General features: G+C 34.6%; 1 protein-coding gene across 4 annotated transcripts; it reads right to left on the bottom strand.

Annotated features, from left to right (window-relative positions):
- Nucleotides 1–3,141: 3,141 nt before the first annotated feature.
- Nucleotides 3,142–13,209, bottom strand: LOC132163199 (putative LRR receptor-like serine/threonine-protein kinase At1g06840). 4 transcript variants are annotated; one of them, XM_059573396.2, is made up of 21 exons: nucleotides 13,014–13,209; nucleotides 11,952–12,135; nucleotides 11,251–11,401; nucleotides 10,632–10,703; nucleotides 10,382–10,453; nucleotides 9,967–10,110; nucleotides 9,770–9,841; nucleotides 9,599–9,670; nucleotides 9,324–9,398; nucleotides 8,909–8,977; nucleotides 8,720–8,788; nucleotides 8,527–8,598; nucleotides 8,263–8,349; nucleotides 8,109–8,177; nucleotides 7,396–7,904; nucleotides 6,599–6,757; nucleotides 5,211–5,494; nucleotides 4,614–4,665; nucleotides 4,169–4,416; nucleotides 3,863–3,997; nucleotides 3,142–3,686 (listed from the first exon to the last, which is right to left on the bottom strand). In XM_059573396.2, exons 2-21 carry the CDS (start codon nucleotides 12,070–12,072, stop codon nucleotides 3,342–3,344), a joined length of 2,877 nt encoding a protein of 958 aa, XP_059429379.1. In that variant the 5' UTR covers nucleotides 12,073–12,135; nucleotides 13,014–13,209; the 3' UTR covers nucleotides 3,142–3,341. The 4 variants fall into 4 exon arrangements, with proteins under 4 accessions (XP_059429379.1, XP_059429377.1, XP_059429381.1 ...); XM_059573394.2 differs by lacking the exon at nucleotides 13,014–13,209 and adding an exon at nucleotides 12,364–12,497; XM_059573398.2 differs by lacking the exon at nucleotides 13,014–13,209 and adding an exon at nucleotides 12,405–12,478.

Below are 13,209 nucleotides of genomic sequence, written 5' to 3'. Positions count from 1 at the left end.
AGAGATAGAGAGTTATCACATCAACTCAGATAGTCTTAAATCCAGCCTTCATCGTCAATGTGGGAATTAGTAGCTAATTGGCCGAATTACCCACACCACAAGAAAAGATTGAAAAGAAGGATCTCCAGCAACGGAGAGATGAAGTACATGCAAGTCTCAACAGCCGTACGTATTCCTTCTCACGACATTATTGATTATCCATAAATAGAATCAAAGTCTTCCACGTTATCCATTCATAATCCTTTGCTAGACTTAGTCCTAGTGCTGGATCTTGTTTCTTCCCCTCAGTGGCGGAGCCAGCCATTTTATATTGGGGGTGCCACTAAAATTTTTTTTGCATCTTACAAATTTTATTTACCCTAAAAATTTGGTAATTCACACAATATATGTATTACAAAAAATACCTATAAAAGTTCATAAATACGTGCTCAAATTGATATATTAAAAATGTAACATGTCGACATTATATCAAAAAAAAAAAAAAAATGTCTAGAATTTTTTGAGGGTGCTGTGGGTTAAAACAATTTTTTGAAGGTGCCGTGAGTTAAAACAAAAAAGAATTTTGAGGGTAAAAAGAATAGAATTTTTTGTAAAAAGATTTTTTTTATTTTTTATTTTGAGGGTGCTGTGGGTTAAAGCCAAAAATAAAATAATTAAATTAAATTAAATTAAATTAAAATCGGCACCCCCAAGGGGCAACGTGGCTCCGCCACTGATTTACTTTTTATATCATATCATTTATTTTTTACTATTATTCAAATAAAGAAATCATTACAAAACAAAAATTTTCACTTTTCAATATCATTATTTTTACTTTTCTATACTAATTATTATTCTCTTTTTTTTTTTCCCCCACAAATTGATAACAAACAACTCCTAGGTTTCATTTGGCAAAGGCCTTTGAGACTTGATACTATTATCTTACCTTTTCATTTTTTCAACATTCTTACTTTTTATATTACACCAATCACTTTTTATTACTGTTAAAAAAAAAAAATCATTACAAAACAAAAAAATTTTACTTTTTCATACAAAACATCCATACTTTTTCATTTTTCCAACAAAAAAAAAAATCTTATATATATTTTTTTACGTCAAAAAAATATATTTCCACTAAAACCTCTAAAGCCTTTAACAAACGGAAAGTGAACCAATTATATACACACATTTCATTCCCTTGTTTGACAAGTTGTGTTGGTATGTGAATAGAATAAATGTGAGTGGCATTGGTCTCCTGTTATCACTCATTTCTTGAAATTATCTTTTACTGCAATAATCGTATTGGACATGACTTTTAAAAAAGAAGTCCTCCACTACCCCTGTGAAAAGGATATGCACGGAAAGTGAACCAATTATATACACACATTTCATTCCCTTGTTTGACAAGTTGTGTTGGTATGTGAATAGAATAAAAGTGAGTGGCATTGGTCTCCTGTTATCACTCATTTCTTGAAATTATCTTTTACTGCAATAATCGTATTGGACATGACTTTTAAAAAAGAAGTCCTCCACTACCCCTGTGAAAAGGATATGCACGAAAGAGGACTGTGAAAAGTATATGCACGAAAGAAGTCCTCCACTGTTTCGTGCCTCACGAAAGAAGTCCTCCACTATAGGTGGTGGAGTCGGTCATTTTATATTGGATGTGACACTAAATTTTTTTTGCGTCTTAAAAATTTTCTTTACCCTAAAAATTTGGTAATTCACACAATATATACATTACAAAAAAATCTATAAAAGTTCATAAATATGTGCTCAAATTAATATATTAAAAATGTAACATGTCGAAATTATATCAAAAAGATAAAAATTCAAAAAAAAAAAAAAAAAAAAAATTGTCTAAAATTTTTTGAGGGTGCCGTGGGTTAAAACAAATTTTTGAAGGTGCTGTAAGTTAAAACAAAAAAGAATTTTGAGGGTAAAAAGAATAGAATTTTTTGTAAAAAGATTTTTTTTTTCTTTATTTTTTATTTTGAGGGTGCCGTGGGTTAAAACCAAAAAAAAAATAATAATAAATAAATTTAAAATCCGTGGGGGTGCCGTGGCACCCCCAAGGGGCAACGTGGCTCCGCCACTGCTTCCCCTTCCTGTTGTTGTTGGTTGTAGGAAAATGCACAGTAATAAAAAAAATTGCCATTTAGTAAATATATATATTCAACTTCCTGTGCGGGGAAGAGAAATGACATGTACTTTATTCCCATTTTATTGGGTTAATGTCACTCATTATTATTATTATTATTATTATTATTATTAATAATAATAATGTTATATGGTACACAAACATTTCACAGATATTTTATTTTATAGGCTATAGCCATGAATCAACCATTTTGTTTTTAGTTTTTTTAAATATTCAATGGTTATTAGACATTGTCATGTTAATTTTGTGTGATATTTTAGTGATACGTAATATTTTATTCTTTCTTTCTTTTTTCTTTTTTAACAAGGTTGTTCTAAGAATTGATAAGTACTGTCATATTAATCAGTGAGATGGAGGTGTAGTATATAACATTACTCCTAGTGAGATGAAGGTGTATTATAAGCACTCTCATAATAATGGTTCTCTCATTATTAGCTTCTCATTAGAAATTGAAAATAGACATGCATGTAACATATCCCACAAAAGTGCTAGCGGAGCATCACATGGTATTATTAGGTTATTTTGATATTATTTATAACCCCAAAAAATGCACTAGCTATTCACTATTACTCTAAAAAGATCAATTACTCTTGAGCACTACTCATCCAATGCATGAATAACTTTTTGAAGTGTTGAAAGATAAATATTCAGATAATTCAAAAGAGATATGATTTTCTACATAAATGTTATATACCATATTTTTATTCCACAAGTACTCCAAAATGTTTAAATGGCAATCCCATCAAACCATTGAATTTTTTTTAATTTTTAATTTTTGATCTAAGAGTTAATTAGAATTGTCACATATGCATGGTAGCATTACTCATTTTTTACGATAACTAATCCAATGATTGATTCATTGAGACTGTCATATCAGCGATGTGAAATAATACTACTCTAAATCAATAACCAAATTTGGCCAGTGATGATCCTAACTCCCAAGGCTGACACCTATAAGGAAACCAATAATAAGCAACGCTATCAAATCAATAATTCTCGTCTACTTTAAAGTACAATCTTAATTTTTATAGCAACACTGTCATAATCTACAGTTATAACTATAAAGGCTACACAAAAAAGAAAGTGTAACAAATGAGAGTGAGAGATTATACACAAAATCATAAACCAAGATCATAAGGAAAAATTCAATTCAAAGTTTCCAGGAAACAGCAAAATCAACCAATTATCGCCAAATGTGTTTCTATCTAGGCGTGATGGTTGGGACGACTCCACTATCAAGGTTGCTGCCTGATAAATCCATCGACACAAAAGGATTCTTCACATTGGAGGATGATGATGGCGGAGTCATATCCTTTACAACATCGGCGACCATGGGATCTGCCTTTCTGATGTCAGAATCGGGCATCATAACCCATATATTTTCAAGTTCTCGGACCACCTCCGCCATTGAAGGCCGTGCATCTGTCTCATCTTGGCAACACTTGAGGGCCAAACTCAAGAATTTCACCACACAGTCAGAAGGATAAGAACCCATTCGCCCATCAATAATCCCAAAGATCATACCAGATTGATGCGCAACATTAACCTGAAATGGATGACAAAATTTCAGCCAATGTATAAAGAATATATGAATAATATGACAAAGTGATCTTAAAATGTTATAAAGATATTGGCTGCATGCAAAGAGTTCCTATTTTGGCTCATCTTAATGGGAGGCGAGCTCCTGCTGAATTCAAGGCAAACAAGTCCATGAGGTTTTACCTCTCTAACAATGTTTTTGCCATGTGAGATTGGTTGCATCCCAGTGAGGAGTTCTAGAAATACAACACCAAGACTATAAACATCACTTTTGTCGGTCAATTGATGAGTTAAGAAGTATTCCGGATCTAGGTAACCCTGCAAGGTTAACATAAAGAATTACATCAGTTACTTGCATCTCCTAAAACATACTGTTAGGTCCATTTCATGGAGTCTGAGTTTCATTTCTTTTATTTTAAAAATAGAAAGAAAAAAAAATTGTATATATATATATATTCTTTTAGGCAATATCAGGTATAAGAGTCTTACAGGAGTCCCCTTCACAACAGTTGACACATGAGCAGGCACAACCCCTTCAATAGGAACTGGGGCAAGTCGTGAAAGTCCAAAATCAGCAACTTTTGCCGTATAGTTAGAGTCCAATAATATGTTGCTAGCCTTGATATCTCGATGAAATATCGGAGGATTAGCTTCTGTATGTAAGTAGAGGATGCCCTTAGCTGATCCCAGGGAAATTCCCAATCTCATATCAAAACTCATAGGTTCTTTAGACTTGGCTGTATTATTGCATACATAAACCACCAGTACACTCATTAGAAAGGAATGTAGAAATTGGGGAAGGAAGTGTACTGTGGAAAAGTATAGATCACAGTTTTTTATTTGCATTCATATGCAATGAAGAACACTCAGAAAAAAAAAAATCTACAGTGAGATCAATAAAAGGAAAAACTTAAAGGATTAGTAGGAGGTGTACCAGAAAGCTGATCCCTTAGAGTACCATTTGGCATAAACTCATAAACCAACATCTGCACGCACAACGTTACTCACATGAAGCTTTTCTCACGCAAAATTTCCAAGATAAAAGTCAGCAATAAAGAGCAAGAAAAACCGATCCTTGGCATGAAAGTCAAATTATTTTGCAGGAGAAAAGTACTGCTCATAAAAATAAATAAATAAAAAAAAGGAAACGAAGAACTGTATTCTCCCAAGTTCATTGTGAAAGGAGGCATTTAAGTTTTTATGCAATTTTAGAATCAAATAATCCTTAATTTATGAAGAACTATATGCTTTTTCATTATTAATAAACCAATCTGCGCCTCATATGTAATGTCTTTAGATTGAGTTTGATTTCTTCTATTGCTCGCTATTATTCAAAGCAGATATACATATGTGGTATTACATCTGCAATTTTCTTGCTCTTACAGCATTCATAATCTTTGGTCTTTATGGAAGCAACTTCCTAAGTTGATAGGAACCATCTCTTCATCTATTAAGCAATAAGATTGATGAATAATCCAATCTTCTATTTATTTTCCTTTTCCATATATTGAATTAGGATAAGAAAAAGCACCTGTTCACCTTCTTCATCACAATATCCAATCAAAGACACTAGGTTTCGATGATGTAACCTTGACAACAGTTCTATCTCTGTTAAGAACTCCTTTTCACCTTGTAAGGATCCCTCTTGTGCACGTTTTATAGCCACAACTGTACCATCAGCCAGAATGCCTTTATAAACCTTTCCATACCCTCCTTGGCCAACCTGAGTCGAGATGTTAAAATTGTTTGTAGCAAGAGCCATTTCTCCATAAGTGAAATCTTTCACACCATCAATTTTCATTGAGGCCCTAGACACTGCACATTAGGTCCAATGTTAATAATGAAAGGCATAGTGATAAATGTTACATATAAAGATGATGTGCGTATGTTTTTAAAAATAAGCAATGCCATTATGCTGTCTATCTTCCCATTCATACTTCCAAATTTTGAGATATTTCAGATAGAAGCGCTTAATCATTGTACAAAATAATATAAAGCATTTAGACATCTTTTGTTTTTGACTGTTAAAGTGTTGATTAAATTATTAAATTTACCTCTTCCTATTAGTTTAAGCTTTTAGGACAAATGGTGATTTAGCATGTTATTAGAGTCAAAGGTCCTAAACTCTGTCAAATCATCCCCATTTAAATTAATTATTTCACGTGTTGGGCATCACCTATTAAAAGAGAGTTTGAGCCCCCACGTGAGGGAGAGTGTTAAAGTGTTTGATTAAATGATTAAATTTACCTATTCCTATTAGTTTAAGCTTTTGGGACAAATCGTAATTTAACGTTGACCAATAACTAAAAACTAAAACATTAAAATCTATAGCGATATCATGATCAAGACACTCAATTAGCTGAGAGAGCTTGAAGCCTAGAAGACATTTGGCCAAGCTTCACTTAAAATTTGGCTGGCTGAGCTTGTTCACAGATTGTAGGCTGAATTTAGGTTTAAAATGAGCTCAGGATGTGCTCAAGTCAGCTGAATTTAGCCTAGTTCAAATTATCAGAAAATTGTATTTTATATGTGTGTGCATATATATGCATATATATATATAGCATCCTATAAGTCAACAATGTTAACATAGTGGATAACTGGTTGTTCTTCAACTTAGAGATGGGTTGTGCTAATATGCAACCCAAGTCTTATGGAACTTTTCATTGAACTCTCTCATCTTTCCATGATGTTTTCATACACAGGCCTGTCAAACTTGGCTGAAACTAGCCCAACAGCATTAGCTCAGATAGGGCTGAGATATTGACCATTTGGGGCCAGCTGAGGCCTTTGTACCTCGGGCTGAGCTTGTCCCAATCAACAGGCCTAATCAGAATATAGAATAGAAACAATTACAAGCACCGTGAAAAATCATGACACATCTCTCTAAATGTCCTAAAATCATAAACATAAGATACTCACAACGACGTCTTTTCGAAACTGCATGGTGCTTCTTGGTATGCTTTCTCAGTATCAGAAGAGAAACAATTGCAGACAATGTAACTGCACCTGCAATGGTCCCCAATATTATGCCAGCCAATGCGCCTTTGCTTAAAGTAGACCCAGGAGATTTGGCAACCACTGTGACATTATTGAAAAGTATGAGCATACATAAAATCAAAACAATCAACAATATCTATCTCATATATGAATACATGCAAGAAAGTAAGATATAACTGAGGCATAGTTCATCTATGTGCAGGATCAAGTCATAAGTGCCATATGGTTTGAATTTGAAGTTGCCTTCTTGGTCAATATAAAACACAACTTAATATTCCAGAAAATTAAAAATCATCTTGAACTGAGCATTGCGGTCATTCACTTGTGAGCTGGATCATGGTAGTGCAACTGTATCTGTTATACCACTTAACATAGCATCACTGAACTGCCTAGATCAAGCCTATCTTCAACAATTATTTGGCAGCACAAGAAAAGGCTAACTCCGTTTAAATGTTCCATGCACAGACACATGCCACTTGTTACTCAGGGTGACAAGAAAAGGAAAGCTTTATACATACACAAACACCAGTATGCACACCACAATAACAGAGAATAATGCCACATGCCTAAGTTTATGTATCAAGTATAAAGGATTTCAAGGTATACGTTAAAAAAATTAGAGATAAAAGTTGTAGATCCTTCAACTGGTAAATAAGCATTAATTCTAACTTCAACAAAGCTCTGTCGCAAACTACATTAGATAAGGTTTCGAGACAAACCATCTATATAAACGGACGATAGAGTGAAGTTCATAAGTTCGTAAGGTCCAAATAGGTCACTATCAGGAATACTCCATGTTGTGAATTTGTCCATGATTCGCCGAACCTCCCTCCGATTGAAGGTAAATGAATTGTTGATATCAAATGCATCTGGAAAGAGCTTCAAGAACATTCTCAGTCGAGGTCCACTTTCCCATGCAAATGTATCAAGATACAGCTGATAAGGTAATATCTCAAGACCAGATGTCATGTACTGCTCAAACATATTTACGTACGGACGAAAATCTGAGAATCCAGGACTTTTCAATCGATATCCAACAAACAGAGGGGCAGCACATGAACAATTTTGAGGAGATGTAGGGGGATGTTCATAAGGGGGTGGGCATCCTGGACAGTTCAAAGCGTCATTTGTTGGTCCCTGACCGTTATATCGATCCTCACTTTCAGATCCACAATACAGGGTTTGGTTGGCTAGGTTGGTGTTTGAGCAAAAGGGGTTCCCTTGAAGCCTGGAAATAAACAATGAAAACGTGTGACCTTATCATTATATCAATGTGCTATGTCTGTTACACCTCACAAACAAAAATTGAAAAGAGCACGTCCAGACTCTTTTACCAAGTAGTCACATTATTTTGAAGATGCATTCCATTACACTTGAAGTTCTATAAGAAAAATTGGAACATATAAATTGGGGAGCAAGTATAGAACCAAACCAGACAGAGACATTCTGAGGTAGATCAGTGCTGCCTGTAATATTCACAAAACCATTATTCTGCAATTCCCTGCAATATCAAAGTGCCACAAACCAGAGCTTAGAAGATTGAAAGCCTTGCACACAAAAAAGAGTCAGTGTCAACCCGGTCTTACACTATAAGGCTTTCCGTCGAGTTCAAAGTCTTATTTTGCCAAATGGTGGAGGGAATGGAGCCATTCAATGAATTGTTCGCAATTGACCTGCAATGGAGAATAATTTTCCAAATAAAGCCATTTATAGTATTAACCGTTTAAGACAGTGGTCGATATTAACTAGTCATTGGAAACTTGAAGTTAGATAAATTTGAAGCAATTTACAGTAGCATTGAACCCTGGAAATATAACACAATATGATGAAAGAGTATGTGGGAGACTCACAGTATCTGAAGACGAGAAAGACTTGAAAAGTTGTCGGGAATTGGTCCACTAAGATTGTTGTTGGATAAATAGCTGAGCATATTATTCAAATAGTAGATTTCAAAATTCAAGGGAAGTGCTGATGTAAATTATCTTTGAAAACTGAGAGACGTCCACTTAGCTGACATGTCATTCAGGAGATGGAGAATCTTACATAGCCGTGATATTCTTAGCGAGCCTATTCGCAGGTATGGATCCACTTAGCTGATTTGAACTGAGGTCTCTGAAATTTATACAAAATAAAATATTTATGAAAAAAAAGTATGCGTATCTAGCGAAATTGTCTTTGAAAAAATAAAGAGAAATTTCTTTATAAAAAGGAAAACAAAATACAGCAACTTACAAATAATAAAGGTTTGGTATTTGGCTCAAATCAGGAATTGGTCCTTGCAAGCTGCAGTTCCTAAGGCTCCTGACAAAGTCAACCAAAACACAAATATTCAATCTTCACATGGACATGTGAATACGCGTACTTCTTGGCTGCCATCTCACAAGGATATAAAGCTTCTAGGAACATGAAAGGTTTGTGATAGTTGATTAAGATAGCATTGCCTCTTTAAGACTCGAACAGATTACATTAAGTGATGTGAAATATTACATTAAGATAGCATTGCCTCTTCCTTTTCAATTGATATTTGACCAATTTATACGTTGTTCTTGACAATATAGCTTCTTCTGTCATTACTTCAAGGCTAGCAACTTGCTCTGCCTTTACGTTGAAACCTAGCAACAGAAATTGAATAATAATATGCACTTACAACTTCAGCAACTTAGACATCTTGCTATAAGAAGTTGGAATTGAAGTCCCATCAAAGTTATTGTTATCAAGTTGACTGCAAAAAGAAATAAAAACAAAAGCATTAAGAAACTTGACAAGAGTATTTACGTAACATTACAGTGTAGGAAAAGGAAAATTTAGAAATTATTAACTTGTTAGAGATAAGCAAAAGACAACAATTCGTTTATTTTAAATATCATGGCATTTACATGATAAACATAAATGTATTATGTTCCATGAAAGCAGAAACCATACAGTATAAGTAAATTTGGCAGTTCGGAGAAGTTTGCTGGAAGAGACCCTGATAAATTGTTATTATCAAGAAGGCTGCACATGCAGAGTTGACGATAGTCACGAATCTCAGAGATTGTTCTGATATATGACTGATTATAAAATATATAAGAATGTGACTAATTACTGACTTACAAGTGAACAAGATTCGGTAATCTGGATAGCTCAGGTGGGATCTGCCCGCTAATCGAATTGTTGTTCATGTGACTGTTCACAAGAGGCAAAAGAGAAAAAAGAAAACAAAAGTACAAAAAAAAAAAAAAAAGGAGAAGTAAAAGGGTTAATCATTGTAGAATTGATTTTAGACAATATAACATCAAAAACACACTCACAAGTGCTTTGTTAGGCTCAGGTATTGAAATGATGTGGGTATTGGTCCTGATATGTGGTTCTGGTCAATTTGTATTCTGTCCAACTTTGGAAGATGACCTAGCTCTTCAGGTAAGGGACCTGTTAATTGGTTTCCATTCAGAAGCCTGAAAACACGAAATATTACATATGGAATTAGAGACAAAGAAAATTTGCTGCAGCTCTACAATATCAAAATACCAAGTATTCAGAACAATGCCAACATATAAAGTAAATTACTTCACACACAAGGAACAACACCTATATAATTTACAATCAAACGCTTTAAAATGCATGAACAAGTCACATTTCTTCATTTTTTAATGGTATAAGCATGTAATCATCTGATAAAAATATTGGCTATCCAATCTATCCAACAGAAAAAACTGGTCAACTTACAAAAGTAGCAAAGATTTGATATTGCCTATCTCCTTTGGTATACTCCCACTTATTTTGTTCCACATAAAGTCCCTTCAACAGAACAGGTAGAGAAAAATATGTATCAGTAGGATAAAGTAAATCAAATGCCATCACAGGCTGGAAAATAACAATGTACCAAAATATCGAGTAAAAGAGGCAACTGAAAACTTTGATGCAGATAAAGATTTTTGTCACACAAAAAGTGGCTTTTAGAAATGCTTTGCCTTACAATATTGTCATATTCAACAAGCGGCCAAGCTCCGGTGATAATTGTCCCGACAAGTTCATTCTTATTAGTTGCCTGCAGAGAAGAGATCCGAAGGAAAATTAAGCACCAATGCCAGTTCTTCAATGGAAACACCCACATGCAATTAAGGCCAAGTTTTATCAAAGTTTGATAATCTTATATTTGGACTTTTGTCTAGCATAAATAGTATATAATGCTAGGCATAATTTAACTAACGAGTCTGTAGGCAATAAATAATATAACAAATGATTAGTTCTGTACATATGAAAAGATCATGGAGACAGATTTTCAAATTCATTAAGACATGTTAGTGATATTTTCTAGCAAAATCGGGATACTTGTGGCTAATAGATTACATGCAGTCCCAACAACATGAATACAGCCACCATTTTCTTTAATCTTAAACGGACTACGGAGTTAAGGAAGTTTGTTCCCTGGCACCAACTAATATGAGTAGATATAGAAGTGGAATAATATACATCTCATCATGCAAGGGGGACAAAAGAAATAAAGAAAGAAAAATTATTTTAAGTGAAAGGAAATATGGAACATTATTCACGTCAATAATGCTTCTTGACAGAAAGAAAGGTTAAAATCATACAATCGGTCAACATGTAGATAACCATCCTCTAATGTATCATTGTGGCAGATAACCCCTGTCCAATTTGATGTACATGGGTCTCCTCGATCCCAATTACTCAGATTCTTATTTGGATCTATCAAACTTTTCCTGATGGCCCGCAATGCTGTCACTGCAAATTAATACAAATGTTAATGATGATTTCATCAACATAAACATTTAAAAAGTTCATAAGCTATGCTGGTCCTCATGTTTTTCTAATTCTACCATCAGGGTTTCCGCATTAAACGAAAGCAAAGTTATTTTATATATATATATATTGTTAGCAGAACCAAGTTTAAGCATGCACACTCCAATAATAACTACAGCTCAAACGCTGGAGGGGAAAAAAAGACATATGCATCACTACTCAAAAATTTGATATGTGCAGTAACTAGAGGATCTATCAATATTGTTAGCAGAACCAAGTTTGAGCATGCACACTCCAATAATAACTACAGCTCAAACGCTGGAGGGGAAAAAAAGACATATGCATCACTACTCAAAAGTTTGATATGTGCAGTAACTAGAGGATCACTTGCTATAGGATTCATAAATAAATAAAGCACGGCTCCATGCAGAGTGAGAGACCTCTAAACAAGCATCCCCTCAAAGAGTGTGATTGCCAAAAGAAGCATGTGAATCATAAACTAAAACAAAAAAAAAACAAAAACAAAATTCACCTTCCACGGGACTGGTAATGCCATTCCCTGCAGTGGAATTCTGTGCTCCAATAAGCAGTGAAGACCAACAAAACCATGCAGCAATAAGCAGTCCATACGTCCAAGCTCTTGACGGATACATCCAGATAGCGCACAGAACGCCAGAACACTCAAATTTCTATTAGTACCCAACACTGGGAACCAACTGTTAACAGGAAACAGGTAAAAGAACTTGAGCAATTGAATTCCAAAAATAAGAATTAATGGATTTTAACACTGGGAAATTAATAATTTACATACAAGTACATATAGCAAAAAGCTCCAATAACTATGCAACAAAATGAAGAAAAAGAAACCAACCAAACTAGGATCAAATCATGCAAATTAAGGTCGACAAGAGAGAAAAACAGAGAAACCCATAGTAGAAGAACACCTGAAAAGTTGAAATTCTATTAGAATGATGGAAGCATATACGTTATGGCTGCTGCGGTTGAATATTTAGATGGGGGCAGTTCGGGCGAGAAACAACTAGTTTGAAATTGAGTACACCTTGTGAACGGTGGTATCTTTCTGACCAGGTCGGCATTACGCATGCTTGAGAATTCGCTGCTAAATCAGACGATAGCCGTCGCTGTCGCTCAATGAATTAAAAAAACATGCGTACGAAAAAAGAAAAATATATACAAACAAGAAGATGTTTCGCTGTAGTGGTGGGCTTGGCGAGTTTGACTTTTGTAAAGAGGGTGGTTGCAGGGACTGGGAGGGTTTAAATACTCCACAATAATGGCGACAAGAAAAGCAAACCCATATTTGAAAAGGGGCTCGATTAAAACCAAAATAAAACAGTGCCATGATAATACAATCCCCGGGGGATCAAACTGAAACAAATTGAAAGTACAACAATGACAACACCTCTTGTACAAATTGGTATTTTAAGAAGCCCAATAGGATTACAGTCAAGGTAAATGAACAACAAAAAAATATTGATAATTAGACAAATGTGAACATATTAGGTGAGGACGGAGCGAAAGTAGTAGAAGAAATGTTCAATGGTTTGGTAATACACTCAAGCGTTGGCAAGACCTGGTCTGTGACTGTGACTATATATATAAATATATGAGAAGATGAGATGAGATCAAATGCAGCTTCCATGACTTTGGCAGAAATTCCTCCTCCGATTGGTCACGTTTGATTACAGTCAAGACTCAAGAGGCCGATTCGCAATTTGGCATGCAGCGTAGATTTGAGATCTACGACCACACTTTTCTTTCACATTTCG

This window comes from Corylus avellana, chromosome 8 (genome assembly GCF_965113065.1).
Source record: "Corylus avellana chromosome 8, dhCorAvel1.hap1.2, whole genome shotgun sequence".
Lineage (NCBI taxonomy): Eukaryota > Viridiplantae > Streptophyta > Magnoliopsida > Fagales > Betulaceae > Corylus > Corylus avellana.
Note: the sequence above shows the minus strand (reverse complement) of the source record. Positions and strands in the feature narration are given on the sequence as shown.

Excerpts from the sequence above, each read along its gene's own strand:
- LOC132163199 (XM_059573396.2), bottom strand. The coding sequence starts at position 12,072 with ATGTATCCGTCAAGAGCTTGGACGTATGGACTGCTTATTGCTGCATGG. Across the intron at positions 9,842-9,966 it reads CTGAGCCTAACAAAGCACTT|TCACATGAACAACAATTCGA; the intron begins GTGAGTGTGTTT and ends TCTTGTGAACAG. Across the intron at positions 7,905-8,108 it reads CCTCAGAATGTCTCTGTCTG|GCTTCAAGGGAACCCCTTTT; the intron begins GTTTGGTTCTAT and ends GTTTATTTCCAG.